Source organism: Microtus pennsylvanicus, chromosome 14, assembly GCF_037038515.1.
Source record: "Microtus pennsylvanicus isolate mMicPen1 chromosome 14, mMicPen1.hap1, whole genome shotgun sequence".
NCBI classification, from domain to species: Eukaryota; Metazoa; Chordata; class Mammalia; order Rodentia; family Cricetidae; genus Microtus; species Microtus pennsylvanicus.
The window spans coordinates 58,893,198-58,915,526 of NC_134592.1; the positions used below are offsets into that span (position 1 = coordinate 58,893,198).

Sequence of the window (22,329 nt, forward strand, 5' to 3'; positions counted from 1 at the left end):
AACACCCTTCTGCAACTACAGAATCAGAATGTTTTGAAGCATTTCTGATACAGGAAACAGCACTGCTTGATTGAATGGGCAAGGCATATTTTTGAGAGATTTCTAGCTCTAGTTAACTGATTTTTAACCTTCCTAATGGTGCGACCCTTTAACACAGTTCCTTGTATTGTGGAGGCCCCAACCCTAAAATTATTTTCGTTGCTACTTCCTAACTATAGTGTTGTCACTTTTATGAATCATTATGTAAATATGATTTTCCAGTAGTCATAGGTGACCCCTGTGAAAGGCTATTCCACCCACAGCTTTAATTCTGTCTCTGATTTCACTCGTTGTCCTTACAATGAGCACAGAATGGACTTGACTCTGACATACATCTTTTCAACATCTAGAAACCTAAGCTTTCTCGAGTGAAAAATGTTTCTTCTAAACATTTGAAGCAGAGGCGAAGGGAGTGGGGGAGGGGTGCACACCTGTAAACCCAGCGATTCCGAGGAGTCACGAGTTCAAGGTCAGCCTCGACGACGGGCTACCATCACGAACCTCGGCTTCAGGAGACTCTACCTCCAAAAACAAACCAAAATCAAGATATCCTAGGATGCGATTAAGAAAGAAAAAAAAAGTCTCTCTAAACACAAACCCTTTCGCTTATCGGGGGAATTCCGGTTAGGGACCCGCTGTGGTTTAACTGCACAACCAGGACACAGCAGAGCCCGGCAGAGGCCCCGCCCTTCTAGGGCGGAGCCACGGGTGACGGGCAGAGCCTGCGCTGTGCATGCGCAGTGCGGAGCCGAGCCATGGCGGACGGCAGCCATACGGTGCAGGCCCGCGCGCTTCTGCAGCAGTGCCTGCACGCTCATCTACAAGTGCGCCCGGCCGACGGGGACGCCGCGGCGCAGTGGGTGGAGGTAATGCCCGTTCCTCCTCTCACCGTGGTGCTGATCTTTCTCTCTTCTCTCCTGGGAGGAAGAGTGTCCCTTTCCGTCTGCTCACCTTAGTGGGCGGCCTCGATGTCACTTTGGAGTGGCTCCTGGTGGCTCTCTGGCCCTCTCCGCCTGAGGATGCTCCTTCTGCCTTATATCTGTCTTAAGTGTTGGGGTAACAGCGTAAGCCGCCCCGCCGAACTGTACTCAGAATTTTTAGAGAATCTCATTCACCTCCACTAAATTAGGCTTCATATCGAGCATTCTTTAACATAGATCTGTCATCGTGAACTTAAACCAAGTGTATGTGGGTGACCTTAAACCAAGCATTCAAAACTCTAATGTCACCGAGTGTGGTGGCAGCATTGCCTTTAATCCCCGCACTCAAGAGGCAGAGTTAGTTCAAAGCCATCCAGGTCTACGAACCGAGTTTCAGGCCAGCCAGGACTACGCGGAGAAAAGCCTCCTTTAAGTAAATAAATAATAAATCACTCAATCTTCCAGTATCTTCGCCATCTCCCTTTTCTCAAATTCTTTTTCTTCCGTATTTGTGTTAGGGCTTTTCCTTGAGGTTTTGAAAATTTATTTATATCTAAAAAAAATACCTGTTTTAATTGTTGCCGTTTGGTATGATAAATTCCAAACTCAATCATTTAGAGTCCATCCTTCGTCATTTTTGTTTCCCCCACATTGCCTGATGCAGAATTGCATTTTACTGCAGCCTTCCAAACTGTCCTTTTGTGTTTATAGAATTTAAAAGGTGTTTCAAAGGCCTTTCCTTCCCTCCCATACATCAGAGAGCTGAGCAGTAGCTAGTCTTCCTGTACTCTGGTCTATTAGCAAAGTTGATTTTTTTTTTTTTAAATAGCATTTTGTTTGAAGAGTTACCTTGCCTTGGTTTTATTCATGTAGACTTGGCTGTCCCAGAGGAATGTTTTCCTCCCTGGGAATTGAACGTTTTAAAGTCACAGTGGGAATTACCTACTTTCCAATGTATTGTAATGTATACCAATGAAACTTCAGGCGAAAAATTTTTTTTTTTACTTGAAGAGAGAGATTTTTAGGTCGCAAGTTAAGATCTAGTATTGAAATTCAAAGAGAATAACATTCGGAGGTAGTAACGCTGTGATCAGGAAGTGGGTGTTTCTGGTCATAACTAGATACTTGATTCCGGCATCCGGGTACCAGTTGTGACTGAGTGGAAGACTTGAGCTCAAGATTCTGTTAGTGGAGAGACTTCTGATAGTATAGATACCTGTGACACCCTTGCCAGCCCCATAGCCATAGATGGGATTGGAGGTTCTCGCCTATTGCTCCGGAAGTACAATTGTCCTTTTTTAAAAATGCCTGCTGGGTTGTGGAAATGGCTCCTCAGTTGAGAGCAAGTGCTGCTCTTGAGCAGGACCAGAGTTCAGTTCTCAGCACACATGCTGGCTCACAACGACCTGGAACTCCAGCCCCCTGGGATCTGATGACCCCCTCAAGGTTTGACAGGCATCCGACACTGTACACAGACACACATACACATGCAGACACGTAATTAAAGAAAAACATTTTTCCAGGTAATTCAAGTATGAATGCAGAGCTATACTTACACAGAAAACCATTTAGGTCAACAGAGCCAGAAAGATATAGTTAAATGTTAATGCCACCAGCCTTTAAATTGAGTCTCAGTTGTGTACGAAGCATGCAAGATGCTTTGGCAGCTAAAATGTGAAGTAAACTGTGCCTCTGCCTTTAAATTTATTTTTATATAGCATTTGATAAACACCTGTGTTAAACTTACTGTGAACTCAGCACTCTGTAAGTAGTGTGCAATTATTAACTCCTTTAATCTTTGTGGCTGCTCCTGAATCAAGTGAGGTGCCTGGAGTCACGCAGATTAACGTGGAATCACAGCCCCAGCGATTTCTTCAACAGTAGCATCAAAGTCATTTATCACCGCTTTTATTTTCTTGTAGTCTGTCTTACAGAAACTAGTAAAAAATATCCAAGTCATTACATACAATGAATAAGTGTATATTCCTGGTAACAACCAACCTTTTCATATAAAATTATTGGCGTAAATGTAATTTTCAAGGCCTAATCATTGGGTTTACTTAAGGCGTTAGCCACAGTAACAGAAAAAGCAGTCTCCTGGAGTTTGTAGAAATCTGAAATACTGCTCTCTTTAAATAAACAACTTAGGGGAAAATAAAGAGGAGCATCAAAAGACATCCATGAGCCTGCCCCTAGTCACCAGCCCTGTGTGGTACAAGGGAAACGCACTTGGCGTTGGATAGGTCAGCCTGCAAGCAGACTGTTCCTGTCAGCCTCGCCTGGTGTGGAGGCTGCTGGCTGAAAGCTCTGCCGAAATAAATAATCATGGTGATCAAAACTCAAGACAGAGTTTGGTGTCCCATGATTTACTTAGAATTCAAAATGATTTTTATTTTTCTCCCTTGACTTTTAACCCCACACTTGGAAACACTGTGAAATGTCTCCCCTTGCACCAATCCTCTGTAGACACCTTCCTAATGTAGACTCCTGTGGTGCTTTCTCACAGATCCAGAGAGGCCTAGTGATCTATGTGTGCTTCTTCAAGGGGGCGGACAAAGAGCTTCTTCCCAAGATGGGTATGTGTTTCCTCTCTTCTCCCGGTGAGGGGGTGTGGGGTGTCGGGTTCATACGCTTTATGGTATAAGATGAATAAAGGTACAAAGATGAGGCCGTCAGTGAGCATATGAGCAGAATGCGGACACCACTGTGCTGGCTTTGGTGGGACTTGGTTTTGGTTTGAGGGGCTTAGGGTTGAGCCTCGAATGAGTACCCTCTGAGCAAGTGCTCTGCCGCTGACCTGTAACCTCAGCTGAGAAGCGTAACTTACTTTATTTTGACTTTTTTGTTTTGTTTTGCAGTAGTGCTAGGGATTGCAGCCAGGGCCTAGAGCAAGTTAAGAAAGTGGAACCTGTTCCACCACTGCATGAAAGCCTTTTTAACAATTAACATCCAAACAAGAACATTTTGAATTAAAAAAAAAAAAGCCATAATGAGACCTAATTCTTTGTAAACTAGTTTTTTTTTTCCTTAAAAATCTTAAATCGAGGTCTTGACAATTTACCCAGCTGACCTTCAGTTCCTTCTGTCTCAGGAGGGCATTGAGTGTGCAGGCTTTCTGCTACACCTCTGGGGTAATTGCAGGCCCAGCTCCAGGAGCATGGGGTGGGTGGGTGGTTCTTTCTCTTCTTTTTTAAATATGTATTGGTGTTTTGCCTGCATGTATGTCTACCACATACATGCATGATGCCCTCAGAGGCCAGAAGCGGGCATCAGATCCCCTGGAAACTGCATGACGGGGTTGCGACCTGCGTGTGGCTGCTGGGACTGGAACCCAGGTTCCCTGGAAGAGCAGCAGGTGCTCATAACTACTGAGCCATCTCTGCAGCCCCAAGAAGCATGATCCTAAATTGTGCTGGTGTAATAATTATATTGCTTATTGTAAAATTTAAAGAATGTACATGAGCACGTGGTGGAACTCTGAAAATATCACAGCACTGCGGGTGGTTGTAGACTGACTTAGAAGATAGACACATAACCCCATATGCAGAACACGCTTCTGCCCAGAGCACGGAAGGTTCTGAGAGCAGGATGGCCACAGAGTTCAAACAAATGCTGCGCTGCTTTCTTTACCACACCCCACAACTGTGTGTGTGTTAATACTTATCTTACAGAATGACAGGTTCTGTAGATGTATATCATGTATTTTGACCTTATTTACTTCCCATTACCCTTTCTTGTCCCCCTTATCCCCCATGGTCCCGTTCCTCTCCCCATCAGATAAGAGCATCCCTAATGGGGCAGTCGATGACCATGTATGTACAACATGTGTATCCAGTCAAATCCAGACAACTCAGCCTTATGTCATTGATATAGGAGAATGTATGGCAACCATTTATGTAGGTTATTGTGTCAATATATAAATACAGTTCTCCAGGTTCTTGAACCAGACTTAGTGTCGTCACAGCCACACTTCCTCTGAGGGTAGAGAAAACAGAGTAAATGCTCAGGGATCACAAAGCATTGACTTAGCGGCTGCAGCTTTCCAGGATCCTGTACGGTCCACGCCCTGCACATTCCTTGTGATAGATAACTCCACGGGTTCAGATGGACTGAATCATGTCACATGCTGTTACAAGGCAGTATTTGGTTCAAAGATTATGCTCAGAAATAAACCTGAGATAATGGAACTATTCCTAAGATTGAGGGGTAGTTTATGTGTTCCTCATTGGTAAAATACGGCACATGTTAGTCAGAGTAGTAAGTAATTTAAGCTTAGCACAGTAGCATGTGCCTATCACTCTAGCTACAGAGGGCTAAGACAGAAGGATCCCTTGATCCTGGGCTTGGAGGACAGCCTGAACAAGAGAGCTGGCCATGTCACCAAAGAAAGAACAATACAAACAGATAGTTAGAGCTTACAGAAGTTAATCTAGACAAAATCAGAGTAATGAAAATGGAACTCGCAGGCAGATAGCCCATTGACAACACCTTAGTCAAAAAGTCAAAGGAAACTTTACACTGGTATATCAGACTTGCTTGACAACTTTGTCAAGGCATGAAAACAGGTGGGGATGGAAAGCGAGTAACTCATAGTCTTGAAATCTGAATCTGGGGGATAAGGAGCCTTTGTAGGCTTAAGAAAAGGAGATGCAGCTCCTGTGCTAGAGGTCTTTCTCAGGTCCTAACGTGGAGGTGTCAAACATTCTGCTCATTTGCCTAAATTAGTATTTTACCTTGGTCATCTTTGTTGGCCAAAGGACTGTAGTAAGATGCTTCAAATACAAAATAAGATGCTGATCATTTGTATCCGGGCAGTGGTAACAAGCGCCTTTAATTCCAGCACTGAGGAGACAGAGACAGGTGGATTTCTGGGTTTGAGGCCAGCGTGGTCTACAAAGGGAGTTCCAGGACAGCCAGGACTGTTACATAGAGAAATCCTCTCATGAAGAAACAAAACAAACAAAAACAATTGACTTTGCAAAGTTGTCTTATGATGTCTTAATCATAATGGGGTAAAGTAAGCCCACCAAACCCAAACTGCATTTTTTTTATAGTGACTAAACCTATGTTTCTACCTTTGTCTTTATGAGTTCCCTCTAAACATGTGTGTAAGACTATTGAAAACAAAGAGAATACCTTCCCTAAGTCTTTTAGCAAATAGTTTAACAAACCAACATATATTGAGAGATTAGTTTGTACATCTCTCTAGTCCATGAGTGAACTGGTGTGATGAGGTTCTCTTAAAGCCCACTTCATACTTATTCATGGATCAGACCTTCATGGACATAGCCAGTTATGTCTATGAAGTCTGAAGTACCGTATAGACTCTTCCTCAGTTCATCTTCAGTATAAAAGTAGGTTGGGGGTCTGTCAAAGCTTGATTTCATCTCTGTGTCACTGGGGAATCTAATAACCCATCTTCCATCCTTTAAGTTTCTAACATGCTATTAATATCATCTCATTTCTGTTTGTCTTTGTGCTGTATTTATTTTTACGTGCAGACATGTGAGTTCTCAGTCACAGCCAGTAGAGGGAGGTGTGTGAAAGTATAATAAAAATGGTATGGCTGCTCATTGCTGTTAACCCAGACTTGTTAACTCACTCTGCCAAAGCCTGAGGCCTGGCTAGCTAAGTAGTAATGCTGGTTGCAGTGACGTGCTCTGGGAGTTCCTGTCCTCCCGAGATGTAGTCAGCAGGGCCGCTGGCTGTGAGTAGAGACCTTCCGCACAAAGAATACAGAGGGGTTTAAAGAGAGATGTTAGCTAATTGAGAAGTGACGGGACTTGCAGCAGAGGTTAGGAATTGGCTGTTTTTACCGTGAGTTGTAGAGTAGGATCATAACCAAGTCCTTACGGATGGTTGCTACAGAGTGTGTAGTAGTGGAATCAACCAAACCAGAAAACATGCCTTAAATAAGTCTCTGAATCCCAGACTGGGCTGGAACTCAGAGATCGGTCTGCCTGAGGTGAAAGGCTTGCCCTACCATGCCTGATGGTGAAAGTATGCCTTTCAGAGGACAGGAGTGTGAGGCTTACAGAATTGCTTTACTACCTGTTCTTTTTTTTTTTTTTTTTTTTTGGCTTTTCAAGACAGTGTTTTCCTGTATAATAGCCTGCACATATGCTTGTGTTCCATGTGAGTGTGTGAGTGTGTTGCCTGCTGAGGCCACAATAGTGCATTGGCTACTGGAATCAGGGACTGTTGTTAGCTGCCATGTGGATGCTGGGAACCAAATCTCAGCCCTCTGGGAGGGTAGTCAGAGCTTTTAACAACCAAATCTTCTCTCCAGCCTCCCTTGTATACACATATACAGATACACACATACAGATACACATATACATATACACATACAGATACACATATACATATACACATACAGATACACATATACATATACACATACAGATACACATATACATATACACATACAGATACACATATACATATACACATACAGATACACATATACATATACACATACAGATACACATATACATATACACATACAGATACACATACATATTTATGCTGCCGGTGGCTCTGTATCTTTGGTTTACTTTTCTTTTGTAATAATGAATTTGCATTTCCCTAATAGGCCTTGTTTATAAAATGTTAGGCCATGTTAATATTGCCTTAAATTGTGAAATTACAAAATCATCTGGTTTATAATGGAATTGAACCAGTTGGTATTTGCTTGTGAAATAAAAGGATCAGAGAAACAAACATTCACGTGTTCCCCAGAGACAGCAATACTCAGGGTTCTAGTGTACAGTTAATTCTTTGAATGTAGACCTTCCTGGATGAACTGTGTGTGGGAGAGCCTGATCGTTGGGTCAGATTTGAAGCACCTTGGTATTTTCTGTATGAAATTCACAATTTTCTGGGGTGTGTGTATATGCGCACTCTAGGGCTGTGCCATTTAGTGAAATCCTTTTAAACCTACAGAGACTAGGGGTTTTTTTTGTTTTTGTTTTTTGTTTTTTTTATGTATACAATATTCTGTCTGTGTGTATGCCCAAAGGCCAGAAGAGGGCACCAGATCTCACTACAGATGGTTGTGAGCCACCGTGTGGTTGCTAGGAATTGAACTCAGGACCTTTGGAAGAGCAGGCAATGCTCTTAATCGCTGAGCCAGCCAGAGACTAGGTTTTAAATATGAAACTTGGTAACAAGTAAAACATTGATGATTTTCTTCATGTTTGTTTTTTACTTCAAAGTGTTTTACCTTTTTCCCTGCCCAGTTAATACACTGTTAAATGTGAAATTAAGTGAGACAGAAAATGGCAAGCACGTCTCCATCCTGGACCTGCCCGGCGATGTCCTCATCATCCCTCAAGCCACCCTCGGGGGCAGGGTGAAAGGAAAAAACATGCAGTATCACTCTAACTCCGGGAAGGAGGAAGGCCTGGCACTGTACTCCCAGTTCGTGAGTCTGTGTGAGAAAGCCTTAGCCGCCAACAGCAAGTGTGCCGAAGCAGGGGTTGTAGTGGCGCACGGCACTTATGGCAACAGGCAAGTGTTAAAGCTGGACACCAATGGACCATACACGCACCTAATCGAGTTTTGAAAGACTCTCTCCACGACTGCCTCCTGGTTATAAAAGGACTGGACTGGACTTAGGTTTGGTCCCCTTCCTCTTGAAGGCACAGATCTGCAACATGTTTAGGCAAGAAAATCCTGGATCCGAGCTGGACATAGTGACACATTCCTTTAATCCCATCCCAACCCTCAGAGGCAGAGACAGCAGATTTCGTCACTTGGAGGCCATCCTGGTCTACCTAGCCAGTCAAGGACAGCCTGCCTCAAAAAAATAAAGAAACTGGGAAAATAAATGAGTCATTTGTAAAAGGAAGCACTGGTTTTTACAAACCCCTCTGCCTTGACTTTAAAATATGTTTTTAAGATTGGAAACTGTGGCGTAGCGGTAGGTATGTGAAGAGGTTTTGCTACTCTCCTAGAGGCCCTGGACTCAGTGCCCAGCACGATGGCTCCTAACAGTCTGCACCTGCAGCTCTGGGGGATTGGAGGGCTCCCAGGTGCACAAGGATACACATAAATAAAAAGCAAAGATAAATATTAAAAACTCTAAGGTATCTTTAAATTGAAAATTAAATATTTCTAACTAGCAGACTTAGACATCTGAGGACACCGCTGGACTCTCCTGGTGTCTTAGGTATCCCTTGGCCTCTTCTGACATTTGAAATTCCTCTTGCACACATACCCGAAATTCCTTTTTTTATAGCTTTCCTGTACTGTTCTATTTTGAAACTTGAGAATCAATAACTTGAGCTCATTATTCTTAACTTCTGCTTTATTGATTCACAATGCAGTTGTTGAAATGTGATAAACTATTCATGAGCTTAGAAACCCCAGTTTTTCTTAAATCTTCTCAAGGACATGCGCATGTCTTTCAAAAAGATTACATTACTTTCTTAAATCATCTTGGTTTTATGCCTGTGTAAAATGCTGACTCATAGCCCTACATGGAGTTCAAGAATTCTCACAAAGCCACTGAGGTACCTGTGGAGAAAGGTAGTCCAAGTTCATGGAAGGTTGATAATTAGAAACAATGACAGATGGGGGTAAGCAGAAAAATTATAGATTTGTAAATTACTTCACCTTTGCTTTTCGTAGCTTTTTTTGTCCAAGCGGCTCAAAAACCCATCAATATACACATTTTATTTTCATATCTATAATGAGGATAGCACTATAGAAAGAAAGATGCTGTTTTCCCCAGGTCATCCACCATGGAAGTCATCTCCTTCCTCTGACTTACACTGAGACTTGTTGCTGGCTCATTGGTTTGGTTACTAAATTAGGCATGAACAAAATTGCCCCTAACATACATGCCTTATCCTTTGTTTTTCTAAGATTATAGAATGTTTCAAACAATATACTTCCTAAATATTTTTCAAAGATTTATTTTTTCTTTTGTGTGTGTGTGTGTGTGTGCGCGCGCGCACGTACACATGTGTGTGCATGTGTTTGTCCGTTGGTATGTCCACATGAGTGCAGGGGCCCTTGGAATAGAAGCTCCCCTGGAACTGGAGATGCAGGTGACTGTGCCTGATGTGGGTGCTGAGTTAAGGAATGCATGCTCTTAGCCTCTGAGCTATCTCCCCAAGACCCCCTAAATGTTTTTAATCTTTCAGTTTAGAATACTGGAACCACTTGTGGTTTTAATGTCTGGAACACATTCGTATAAAGTAAAACGAGGGAACTGAACAGGTGGCTTAGTGGTTAAGACCAGAGTTCAGCTCCTAGCACCCATGTTGGGCAATTCTCAGCATTGTGTAACTCCAGCTCCAGGACTCTGCCCTGCATTCAAGCATGTGCACACATGTAATTTAATAAATAAATAAAGCAAATTGAAATGTGTCTTTATCCTTACTTCAAATTATAAAAAGAAGGACAGAGGCATGCATGCAGTGCCCATACAGCCCATAAGACAGCATCAGATCCTTGAGAATTAGAGTTACAGACAATTATTACCTGACTGTTAGCCACCATGTGGTTTCTGGAAACTGAACCCAACTCCTTTAGAAGAGTATCCAGTGCTCATAACCACAGAGCCATCTCTGCAGCCCCACAACCTATAGCTCATATACCTTCTGCAAGCTGTCTTCAAGGCACTGTTTCTAGAACATGTCTATCTATGGTACTGCATGGCTTAGAAGCTGTTGTAACTCTTTATGTGCAGGACAAAGTCTATACATTGAGGTTGGAGTTAAGGTTCCTGACATAATCAACTAGTGAGTTCTGATCACCGAGAGTAAAAATGAATATGACGTCCTCTTGTGATAACAGTGTGGTTGCTATTCTCCAAGACAAGTGGCAGAGAATGCTGTAGTATTTGATATTGCTGTTGGTAACTTTTATTCTGTCAGTGTGGAGCCAACTGATCATTAACACAGACACTATTCATAAGGCAGAACCTTGGGTAATAACTTGCAAAGAAAGAGCAAAGTCCAAGAGGCCAAAAACTCTTAAAGATAGCAGAGAAGTAGAAAGACAAGAAGCATCGTTGAGCAAAGGTGCTCTTCAGTACATAAACAGGAGGCCAGCAGGATGGCTCAGGGCTAAAGGTACCCGCTGCCAAGCTTAGTGATCTGAGTTCAATTCTTGGGACTCACGTGGCAGAAGGCGAGCACCAACTCCAAATTCTCCTCCAACCTCCACATGCACATTGTGACACTTGTGCACCCAGACACGAAATCAACCAATAAACGCAATATGAAAAACAATTGGAATTACTAAAGAAAAATTCTGAAGAAAAAATAAGTAAGGTCAGAGGAGAGATCTGTGAACCTAAAAGTTAAGAGTTTTCAGAATGGGTAGTGGTGGTGCACCTTTAATCCCAGCATTTGGCAAGCAGAGGCAGGTAGATCTCTATGAGTTCAAGGCCAGCCTGATCTACAGAGCAATTTTCAGGACAGCCAAGGCTATAATGAGAAACCCTGTCTCGAAAAAAAAAGTTTTCAGAGCTCATAGAACAATTTAAATCTGTCTTCATTACTTTCCTATTGCTGTGAAGAGACACCATGACCAAGGAAGCTTACAGAGTAGTTTATTGGGGGCTTTCTTACAGTTTCAAAGGATTATTCTACAACCATCATGGTATCGCGGTGGGATGGCAGCAAACAGGCAAACATAATGCTGGAGCCATAGCTGAGAGCTTACATATTGAGATAGTAACCATGAGGCAGAGAGAGAGAATTGGAATGGTATAGGCTTTGGAAACCTCAAAGCCACTGTCAGCGACACATCTCCAACAAAGCCACACCTCCTAATCCTTCCCAACCAATTCCACCAATGGGTTCAAGCATTCAAACATATGGGCCTGTGGTGGGCATTCTCATTCAAACCACCAGTCTTTGCAACAGTAAGCATTCTTAAGTTTTTGTAGAAGATAATATCTCACCTGTCCCAGACTCACCAAGGGAATCTGTTGAACGCAGTTCTAAATCAGTCTTAGAGTCAAAGTCTGTCTAGTCACCAATCTTCCTGCCAGATGACTCTTGCACTCACCAGAATCCCACACCCATCACTCAGAACCAAGTCCAGACTTCTAAGGCTGGAGTCAGGGGGTTTTGTTCTGTTCTTTTGCCATTATTTATAGTTGGCAGGGGCGGGGGTGTATGCCACAAAGATGTCAAAGGACATCTTGCAGGAGTGGGTTCTTTCCTTCCATCTTGTGGGTCCCATCATGATCCGTCCGTCAGACAGGCCTGGCAGCCCTTGGCCTACCCCACCTGGCCTGCTCTTCTGTAACTGGGCTCCAGCTCACCTTTCAAAACTTTCCCCCCACAACTGCCCTCAGAGCACCTTTAGCACGGGTCTAGCACCATTTTCCAGGTTGCACGCTTACCTCATTACCCTCTTTTCCACTCTAAATCCATCACCGTTTGCTCTGTAGCCTCGGGCAGTCTCTTTCAGCCCCACGGGAATTTCTGTTGCCATCGTCCTTCCTATTAGACTTGTACTATCTTGAAACCTATGATGTACTATGAGATTGAGTACTTTTTATTTCTGGACTGTAAGAGTATATTAACACGGAGAGGCAGAATAGTGTGGGCAGACAGCATACAGTCTAAATATTTTATCTCCTACAGCTTTGCCACACTGCTGCGTCTGTTACCACGCTTGGGAGTTCACAGTGAGCTCTGTCAGAGGCAGCGGCAGTGGTGTGCCAGTGGCCAGAACACTCTTGATGTTGGTTCAGTTATATTGTTAATGCACAGTGGATTTCTTAGTTATAAAGGTTGGAGCTACAGGAAGCAAGTTAAATATAGCTGCACCTTGTTTTGCTATAATAGAAGACACCAGAGGAATGCTATTCGGAGGGCAAAGGACTCGTGTGTTGTCTCGGGGTTCACTCTGTAGTGTCTTTCTACTATAGTGCAGCTGTATTTGTATAAAAGTTTTGTCTATACAAGATCTGCTGAGTAAATTGGGAGCGTGGGAGGTCGCAGGAGAGGGTAGGAGGGGGCGGGGAGGAAGGGAGGGGAGCGGAGAAAAATGTATAGCTCAATAAAAACAAAACAAAAAAGTTTTGTCTATAAAACAGTGTTCAAAAAAGCAAATATCCTTAAAATACAGAAGTACCATGTAAGGAAACATATCTGAGTCTTTCTAAAAATAAACTATGAAACAAGAGTGTGTGAATTGTGTTTACAAATATGAATTCTGATGCACTAAGCTTTGTTAGCAATCCCCCTCAACCCATCTCAGAACAAAGCAGTTGTGTGGTATGTGACTCAAACAGTAAATTCTGAGATAAATAGCATCCTTTTTGTTTTAGACAGGGTCTCACTGTGTAGCCCTGGCTGTCCTCGAACTCACTATGTAGACCAAGCTGCCCTTGAACTCAGAGTTACTCCTCTCCCTGTCTCTCAAGTGATTAATAAAGGCATGCATCAACAAACCACATGGTCCTACTTTTAACTGTTGTTTTTTTTTTAAGTTATTAACCATGAATAAATTAGTTTCACAAGGCTCAGGAAGAGAAGGGATTCCCCCAAGGAAGAAGATCCCTATGCCAGGTGAGCAGCAAGTCAGGGCAAGACACATTGAGGGCGTCAGAGTCCAAGGATACAGGAGCCTGCAGCTCTCCAGATATAACCTAGCCACACAATTAGAAGGTGGAGAGGATACTGGCTCCCTTCTGGGGAGTCGTAATGTGGGTCCCCACCCCTGACACTTGCACGGCAAGTCTCAGTAACACTAGCGTGAACGAGGAATGCTAGGTCCCAAAAGCTTCTTCTGAGCTCTGTAGAGCCTGCTGTGGTCCCTGCTGTGCGTGTCAGAGGGGACCAGGAAGCAGCAAACCCTTCTCTATCCCGCCTGAATGCCAGTGAGCTGGAATTCCAAGCAGTCCTTGGAGGTGACATTAAAAGCTGGTAAGTACAATAAATAGCCAGAGCATGTGTGTCTCAGGCTTTAGAAGGGTGGGCAGGGGTCTCAGGAGAGCGCTAGGCATCTGAGGGCTATGTGAGAGGCTGAGCCCCCAGGAGAGGGTCCCGACTGGGTTCTTGAAAGCAGCATAGACACCAATGGCCAAGATCTTCAGGTGGGTGTTAGTGCAGGACACCGGTCATGGCAGAAGAGGGATTTGCTGAATGATGCTAGACTTCAAAGGGCCTGAGCGGACTAGGATTTGGTGAGGGAAAGGGGGTCCATGTTGTGGAGTATTAGTTTAAGATGTGTTATATTCATTTATGCTGTGGAATGTTTATTTAATGATGCAAAGATGTTTTGGTTTTTTTATGTTGCATTTGTTTAACTGTAAAGCTGTGTTACTGCTCCTGTCTAAAACCTGAATGATCTATTAAAGAGCTGAAGGCCAGTAGCTAGGCAGGAGAGGGATAGGCAGGGCTGCCAGAGAGCATAAATAGGAGAAATCTAGGCTCGAGAAAAGAGAGAGAACAAGAAGTGAGAAAAGGAGAAGGAGAGGAGGACATCAGGGGCCAGCCACCAAACCACACAGTCCAAAACCAACCAGGGAGTAAGAAGGAAAGAAAGATATAGAGAATAAAGAAATTATATCGCCCAGAGGCAAAACGTACTTAAAGAGAAATGGGATAATTTAAGTTCGAAAGCTGGCTAGAAACAAGCCAAGCTAAGGTAGGGCATTCATAAGTAAGAATAAGTCTCCATATATTTATTTGGGAGCTGGGTGGTGGGCCCCCAAACAGTAAAAACAAAAAACAAAACAAACAAACCTAGACTGCAGAAGGAGACAGAAAAAAGGAGGTGACAAGCCGACTAGAGGAAGTCAGTCTGCCCCCTAAAGCCCTGGTAACACAAGGATGAACTTTTTCTACTTCCCATGTTACTCCTAGAGCAGGTCATGGGGCCTTTAGTCTCAGCACACAGGAGGGAGAGGCATGCAGATGTCTCTGAGTTCAAGGTTGACCTGGTCGGCAGAGTCCCAGGCAAGCCAGGGTTACATAATGAGATGACGATTCGAAGAAAGAAAGGTGGCAGGCACTTGGGTTTAAATACAGGTCAAGATTGTCATCAGTGAGAAAATCCACAGAGGTGAAACCACTGACAAACCATCACTGCTTCCGGGAACTGAGGGGCACACTCTGGCTGGATGACGGGAGACGTCCATAGCCTAGATGCTCCAAATGCGTAGCTAAAGCTTTTTGCCTCCCCACGCAGGTTGTGCTTGCTAGGCATAGAACAGGAGATCGTTCTGGGTGATCTATGTGACCCAACAGTTAAGGAGGGCAGGTTGAGAAGGCCCAGGCCCATCCTGAACTTCTGTTACTGTCAGGAGCCCCTCCCTCCCCCATGGTCCATGGTGCATCTCTCTCTCTCTCTCTCTCTCTCTCTCTCTCTCTCTCTCTCTCTCTCTCTCTCCTGCTTTTTCATTGATTTTTATTGAGCTCTACATTTTTCTCTGCTCCCTTCCCTGCCTCTCTTCTCCCCCTTTCAACCCTCCCCTCAAGGTCCCCATGCTCCCAATTTACTCAGGAGATCTTGTCTTTTTCTACTTCCCATGTAGATTAAATCTATGTAAGTCTCTGTTAGTGTCCTCATTTTTGTCTAAGTTCTCTGCACAGGCTAGCGAGATTGCTCAGCTGGTAAAGGCTGAGTTTGATCCCGGGACCCACACTAAGGTTGAAGGAGAGAACCAACTTGGAAAAGTTGTCCTCTGACCTCCACGAGTGTGCTATAGCATGAGTGTGTGCACGCGTGCGCGCACACACACACACACACACTATAATAAAAAAAAACTTAAGTCATGACGATCTGGCCAACCTTTGGAGAATGAAAAGGCCTTCCCTCTATCTAGGGATGGAGAAGGAATCTCAAGCTTTGGACTAACAGGTAACAAGATGCCACTGAAGGCTTTGAAAGGAAAATGACGTGAGTAGAAATGGTTTCGGGAGCTGGCTCTGGGTAAAGTCTTGCTGTGCACGTGTGAGGACCTGCGTGCAGATCCCCAGCACCCATATAGAAGCCAGCAGTCCCAGCATTTACAACCTCAGCCCTAGTGGGGCGGGGACACAGATCTGTGGGTCTGCTGCTCTCCCCAGGTTCAGTGACAGGCACCGTCTTAGAAATAAGGTAGAGAGACCGTTGACGGTAATGTCCTGATGTTGCCCTCTCTGGGTGTCCCTTCTAGCCTCCACATGTGCCTGCATGGATTTGTACATGCACACATATAAACTAAATTAACACAATTTAAAGGTTTAGAAGGATTACCCAGGTTGCAGTACACGGGATTACAGAGAAAAGAGAATTTAGTGGCAAAGAGGCAAGTTCTTTAAAATAGCATAGACAAGGAGATTAGCGCTCACTTGTAATAGGCTGGTGGGTTTCTGTAAGCATAGCAATGAGCATAATTAGGTAGTGACTGATATTTCAAAGAAAAATGTACTTCAGAGCAGCTGGTTGGTTATGGGACTATATAAAAAGGGATTTAAAATCACTCTAAAATGTAATTCATGTATTACTGGAAAGACAAATTCGTATTTTAATCCGTTGGGGTTTGAGGTACCTGAAAATTTACCCACAAAGAAATGTGAAGCAGTGGCAATTATGAAAGTATAGATGAAACGAAGACAAAATGTAACCACCCGGTCTTCACTGACTGCCTGCTCTGACAAGTGTGAAGATGCTCTAAACCCAAAGGCATAGATCCAGTTTCAAGAAGGCTATAACATCGGGGATGCCAAAACAGCTAGCAAGGAACAGAGCCAAAAGAAAGGTTAAAAACAGCACTGTAGAGGTGGCGGGGGGATTAGAACACCCAGAAAGCAGATAATCTTGTTCCTGAGGTGGAAAGATGAGGATACAGCTAGTGAAGCAAATACAGCAAACGCTAAATGTGGAATCTGACGGTAGGGGTATGGGAGGTTGCTATCATGTCTTAACCTTTCTCAGAGGCCATGTGCTGTGTGAGCCTGCGGCTCTGCTGCCAGTCAAAAGACTCCTCAGATGCTATACTTGCTTTGCGGGAAAGCCTGCCTACCCAGTGGGCCTTTTTCTGTCTATCAAGGTCCCCGTTGATCTGTGTCACCAAGTAAAATCTCCAGTGCCAGGAATGGATTACAGCTTGTGGAGTCATTGCCCAAAGGGGTCCATGAAACCCCCCAATATCACTGGCTATTTCCAGGTCTACTGGTTACTCTCCACAACCTGATGGTAAGGCCCTATGGCTGAAGACAATGCTTACACATGCCAGAGAACACAGAGAAGGTACCTGGTGCCTGACTAAAGCTTCATGCTTGCTGTTTAGTGTCCATGGTACTGGAAAGTCTCTACATGCTACTGAAGAAGAGAAGTAATCATCCATATCTCCAAGATACAATCCTGTGATGATAGCAGTGACCGGCCTGCAAGATATACTGGTGCAATAGAGGTACAAGCATTATGGAATTAACCAACCAGTGGATTTAAGGTCCACTCCATGAGAGAGAACATGACACTGCTGAAGTGTCCAAGAACCTGAGACTAGATAGGTCATGGGCCTCAGGGAAAACTTGCTCCTACTATCCTTGTACAGAAACATAACAGTGAAGCAGTGGTGGTGCACATCTTTAATCCCAGCACTCAGGAGACAGATGCAGGCAGACCTCTGAGTTAGAGGCCAGCCCCATCTACAGAACAAGCTCCAGAACAGCCAGGGCTGTTATACAGAGAGACCCTGTATTGGGGAGGTGAGGGGAAGAAAAAAGAAAGAAAAAGAAAAAAAGAATTATAGCCATGACATGTGATGTGGGAGTCCCCTCTGTATGCTGTGATTACCATTAATGAATAAAGAAACTGCTTTGGACCTATAGCAGGGCAGAATTTAGCTAGGTGGTAAAAACTAAACTGAATGCTGGGAGAAAGAAAGGTGGAGTTAGAGAGAAGCCATGGAGCCACCGCCAGTGGCACACACTGGGAACTTTACCGGGTAAGCCACTGCCACATGGCAATACATAAATTAATAGAAATGGGTTAAATTAAGATGTAAGAGTTAGCCAATAAGAAGTTAGAGCTAATGGGCCAAGCAGTGTTTTAAATAGTATAATTTCTGTGTGATTATTTCGGGGCTCAGCAATCGGGAACTATCTAGCGGCCTCCTTACAACAGAAATGACTCTTGGTGACATATCCTCCGCACATTTATCAGTAGCTTGCTCAGCCCACATAAAAGAAGCTTTCTCTCCAGTAGATGGGAACTAACACAGAGACCCACAAATGGACAATGTGCAGAGAGTGAGAGGCTTTGGAGCACTCAGCCCTAAACGGGACGTCTTTATCCAAGTCTCCATTAGGGCTAAAAAAACAAACAAGATGTGAGTTAAGAAATAGGAGATCTTGGGCATGGTGGCACACGCCTTTCATCCCAGCACTCTGGAGGCAGACACAGGCAGATCTCTGTGTGTTTGAGGCCAGTCTGATCTACAAAGTGAGTTCCAGGATAGCTAGGGCTGTTACACAGAGAAACCCTGTCTTGAAAAACTAAGAGCGCGCGAGAGAGAAATAGCAGACTAAGTGAATATTTAAGAAGAGGCTAAAAGACAGTATTAAGAAGATGACAAAGAATGTGCAAAACAGAAAAAATTTCAAGAGAATGACTTTATGGACTCCAGAGAAGAGCTAAACTCAAAGTAGCTGGAGTGGGAAATATCCACCACTGGGGGGTTAAAATAAAGCCCTGGTAGGGGCATGGCTCAGTGGTTCAGCCCTTGTGTTGCATGTGGACAGCCTGGGTTCACTGTTCAGCAGGAAAGAAAAAGAAAGAAAGAAAGAAAGAAAGAAAGAAAGAAAGAAAGAAAGAAAGAAAGAAAGAAGGAAGAAAGGGGGTAAAGAGGAAGAAGAAAGGGAAAACAAACAGGACACTGGGATTGTTGTTTAGGAGGTCACTATGGACATTATTTGAGTACAAGTCTCTTAGAATTATGGAAGACAAACACCTTCACAATTCAATGGAAATCTGAAATTTTTTTATAAGTATAGATAATCTTTTAAAGAAGGTAGAGGGGAAAAGGGACTGGTAGCCTTTAGGAAGGCAGTACTCACGGGCCATACTTTCAAGTTAAAAGATATGGGACTGGAGAGATGGTTCAGTGGTTAAGAGCACTGGCTGCTCTTCCAGAGGACCTGGGTTCATTCCTGGCACCCACATGGAAGCTTAGAACTGTCTGTAATTCCAGTTCCAGGGGATTCAACACCTTCTTTTTCTGGCATCAGGCATATACATGGAACATGGACACAGATGAGACAAAACATCCACACACAAAAAAATTAAAAAATCAAAATTGAGAAAATATGAGTATACTTAGAGGAGGAATAAGTAAAGAGAAATTTGAAGAGGAGAGGTGACGTGGATCAAAATCCTGTATCAGATCCATAGATGGAGGGATGATTTTGGAAAACTTAGGGCATCCTCTGAGAGGGGAGGAAAAGATCGCCAGTGTAGGAAACTTTAGTAACAAGTTCAGACATCAAACCCTCTGCTTCTGCAGGAAAAACAAAATCAAGACCTCAATCGTGTGAGGAAAGGGAAGGGAGAGCCGGGTACTCCCAGGTCAGGAGTGACTCTCCGACATACCACTGTGAGAGCCGGGTAGGTGAGCCAACCGGCAGAGACTACGCTATAAATAACGCGGGTAATTTTTTTGGCAGTCCAGGAACAGATTGGCAGAAGCAGATGGCTGTGCTGATCTCGACTCAGGGATTGGCAGAGATGCAACGCGTTAAGGTCACAGAGTAGCAGAAGATGAACACTATCAAAACAGCGTTGAGCAACGTCTCTCGCAAACCAGACTGCAGAAGGACGTTTAAAACCAGCCAGGAGCTAACAGGCTACAGACGTCCAAAAGCCTACTGCATTTCAGAAGCTAGAAGGGGTTCGTTGACGGGAGGAGGGGAAGTGGAAGCTTTATCTAGAAGGTAAGCCTGGTTCCCGTCCTCACAAAGCTAGCCTGAAGCCCTCGAAAGTCAGTTTCTCTGGCAGACAAGTTAGCGCTGCAGAGGAATCCCGTTTTGTCACCCACTGTGACTCAGAGGGCCGTGGCCAGTTACCATTGTGAAAGGGTTCCTATTTGTTTAAAGCTAACCTACACAGGGACCCAAGAACAGGGGACAACTACAGGGGAGCCTGAAATTAACTTTCTGAGCTTCAGGGTGAGAAACAGCCTTGAGAGCCAGTTTTACAGATCAGGCTAGCTTCAGCTCTGAAAAACCAAAATGTGCAGGCAGCAAGCTGCTCAGCCCAGACAGTCAAGTGTGTAGGGAATGACAGCCCCGTCTTCGACTTCGATGACTAGGAACCGGTCTCATCAACCGAGAATGACTCAGGAGCTTGCTATCCCTCAGTCTGAATCAACCTTTGGAGCCAACTATTTGCTGTAGAACACTCAGGCGCTGGAGCTGCAGCGGTTTGACACAGCAGCAGAATCCTCCCACCAGGCGGATCACTACTCAGAAGATCTTGAAGGTATGAAGACAGAGCCTCTGTGCAGACCACACTTGCAAGGCATTTAAGGGACAGCCCTCCTCTATGGATAACCCTACCATAGAATTAGCCACAAGGGGGAGTACCATCTGGGAAGTCTTGGGAGGAGGAGGGAACTTGCCCAGCCAGGACTGTAAAGCTAAATGTGTCCAGCAGAGGCTTCTGGCTCCCATAGAAGGTAAGACAATAAACATGTAAAGAGAAGACAGGTCTGGTGCACATCAGACACTTGCTCAAAACAGGCTCAACAACGCCATAAACCATAGCGATGAAATGAGTTCACAAGCTCAACTGCCGTCCCCCAGTGCAGCTTGAGGACAGTCTCCAATGTCCAAGGACTCAGTGACTCAAATATAAGCAGAGCACAGTGGATGAAACACTACGTTCTAACATCGATAAAGAAAGAAAAGAAAAAGCAACATGTCTACAGTATCCAAGAACCCTGGGATATTATCAAGCCTAAGAATCCACGGGATACTAAGAACATAGATTAAAAAAACAAAAACAAAAAACAAGCCAGGCGGTGGTGGCACATGCCTTTAATCCCAGCACTCGGGAGGCAGAGGCAGGTGGATCTCTGTGAGTTCGAGGCCAGCCTGGTCTACAAGAGCTAGTTCCAGGACAGGAACCAAAAATCTACCGAGAAACCCTGTCTCAACAAAAAAAAAAAAAAAACCTAAAGGCAAAGAGAATCTATTCAATGGACAGAAAAGTTTCTAAATTTGGAAAAAGAAATGGATATTCAAATGCAAGAGGCATTAAGAATCCTCAACATTAAAGAACATCCTGGTATAGTAAAGACAAGATGTTAAAACACAGCAAAGAAACAATATTAAAAGCTGGAAGGGGAAATGCCAGCTTACATAGGAAGAAACATTAGATGTCCACTCATCTGCAAGGCCAGGAAAGCATGGAATGATATAATTCAAGCCCTTAAAATAACTGCCTGCCACCCAAAACGTCTGTCTACCATGAAGCCGTCTTTCACAGCTGATAGAGAAATAAGAACATTTCAAGGCAAGCACACACTAACACAGTCCATGACCATCAGTCAGTGCTGCAGAAGACCGCTGAAGGAATCCTGCCTATGGGAGGAAGAAAGATTGTCTCAATTGGACGAGCGCAGGAAAGAGCAACTTTCTGGAGAAGAGTAGATTAACAAAGGAGAACAGGAAAAGCCCATAATGTTCAACACAGCAACCAGCAAACTCCTGATCCTCACAGAGGAGAAAAAAAAATCAACCCAACAGCCAACAAAACGTTTGAAATCAGTGAGCATCCCTCAGTAACAACCGGACACTGAAATAGCCTCAACTCATCAACAAAAAGGCTCGAAACAGCTGATTCGATTAGGAAGACTAGATCCAGATGTTTTCTCCTGGGCATCCACAGACAGAGAGTCAAAGGATGGAAAACAGTCGACCAAGTGAAGAGAAACTGAAGACAAGCGTGCAAAGCAACGCTGAGACCTGAGGAGAGGTAGCGGAGACTGTTGGCATTAATGAAAAAGGGAATTCATGCAGAAGGTGTGGTAGTTATTAGTACATATGCCCTGTTGGGGCTCCCAGCTTATTAATAAAAGATCAGATAGGTTCTATAGAACAGTAAGTGAGTCAACACCCAATCCTCATCTAAAAGAAACTTCCACTAAACTACAGTATAGATTAAGTAGACAACGGAAACAGATTTGACACATTCAATAGGTACAGAAAACAATCCCATGAAACTCCCTCTTGAATAGACAACATTCTAGTTTACAAAGCAAGCTTTAACAAATATGAAAGAATGAAAATAACCCCTTCTATCTTATTAGATTGCAGTAGAATAAACTAGAAACCAGTTTACAAGAGAAGCTACAGGAACTCCATAAACACTCAGACTGAACAATGCACTCTTGAATTCTCCATTC

General features: G+C 43.9%; 1 protein-coding gene across 1 annotated transcript; it reads left to right on the plus strand.

The window, feature by feature from the left end:
• The first annotated feature begins 778 nt into the window (after positions 1–778).
• Dtd2 (D-aminoacyl-tRNA deacylase 2) lies at positions 779–9,575 on the plus strand. Its single transcript, XM_075947770.1, has 3 exons — positions 779–905; positions 3,466–3,535; positions 8,201–9,575. Exons 1-3 carry the CDS (start codon positions 795–797, stop codon positions 8,524–8,526), a joined length of 507 nt encoding a protein of 168 aa, XP_075803885.1. The 5' UTR covers positions 779–794; the 3' UTR covers positions 8,527–9,575.
• Positions 9,576–22,329: the final 12,754 nt, after the last annotated feature.

What these genes read in the sequence shown, in the direction of transcription:
- Dtd2 (XM_075947770.1), top strand. Translation starts at nt 795, where the DNA reads ATGGCGGACGGCAGCCATACGGTGCAGGCCCGCGCGCTTCTGCAGCAG. An exon ending in CCGCGGCGCAGTGGGTGGAG is followed by an intron (nt 906 to 3,465) that starts GTAATGCCCGTT and finishes GCTTTCTCACAG; the next exon opens with ATCCAGAGAGGCCTAGTGAT. An exon ending in AGAGCTTCTTCCCAAGATGG is followed by an intron (nt 3,536 to 8,200) that starts GTATGTGTTTCC and finishes TTCCCTGCCCAG; the next exon opens with TTAATACACTGTTAAATGTG.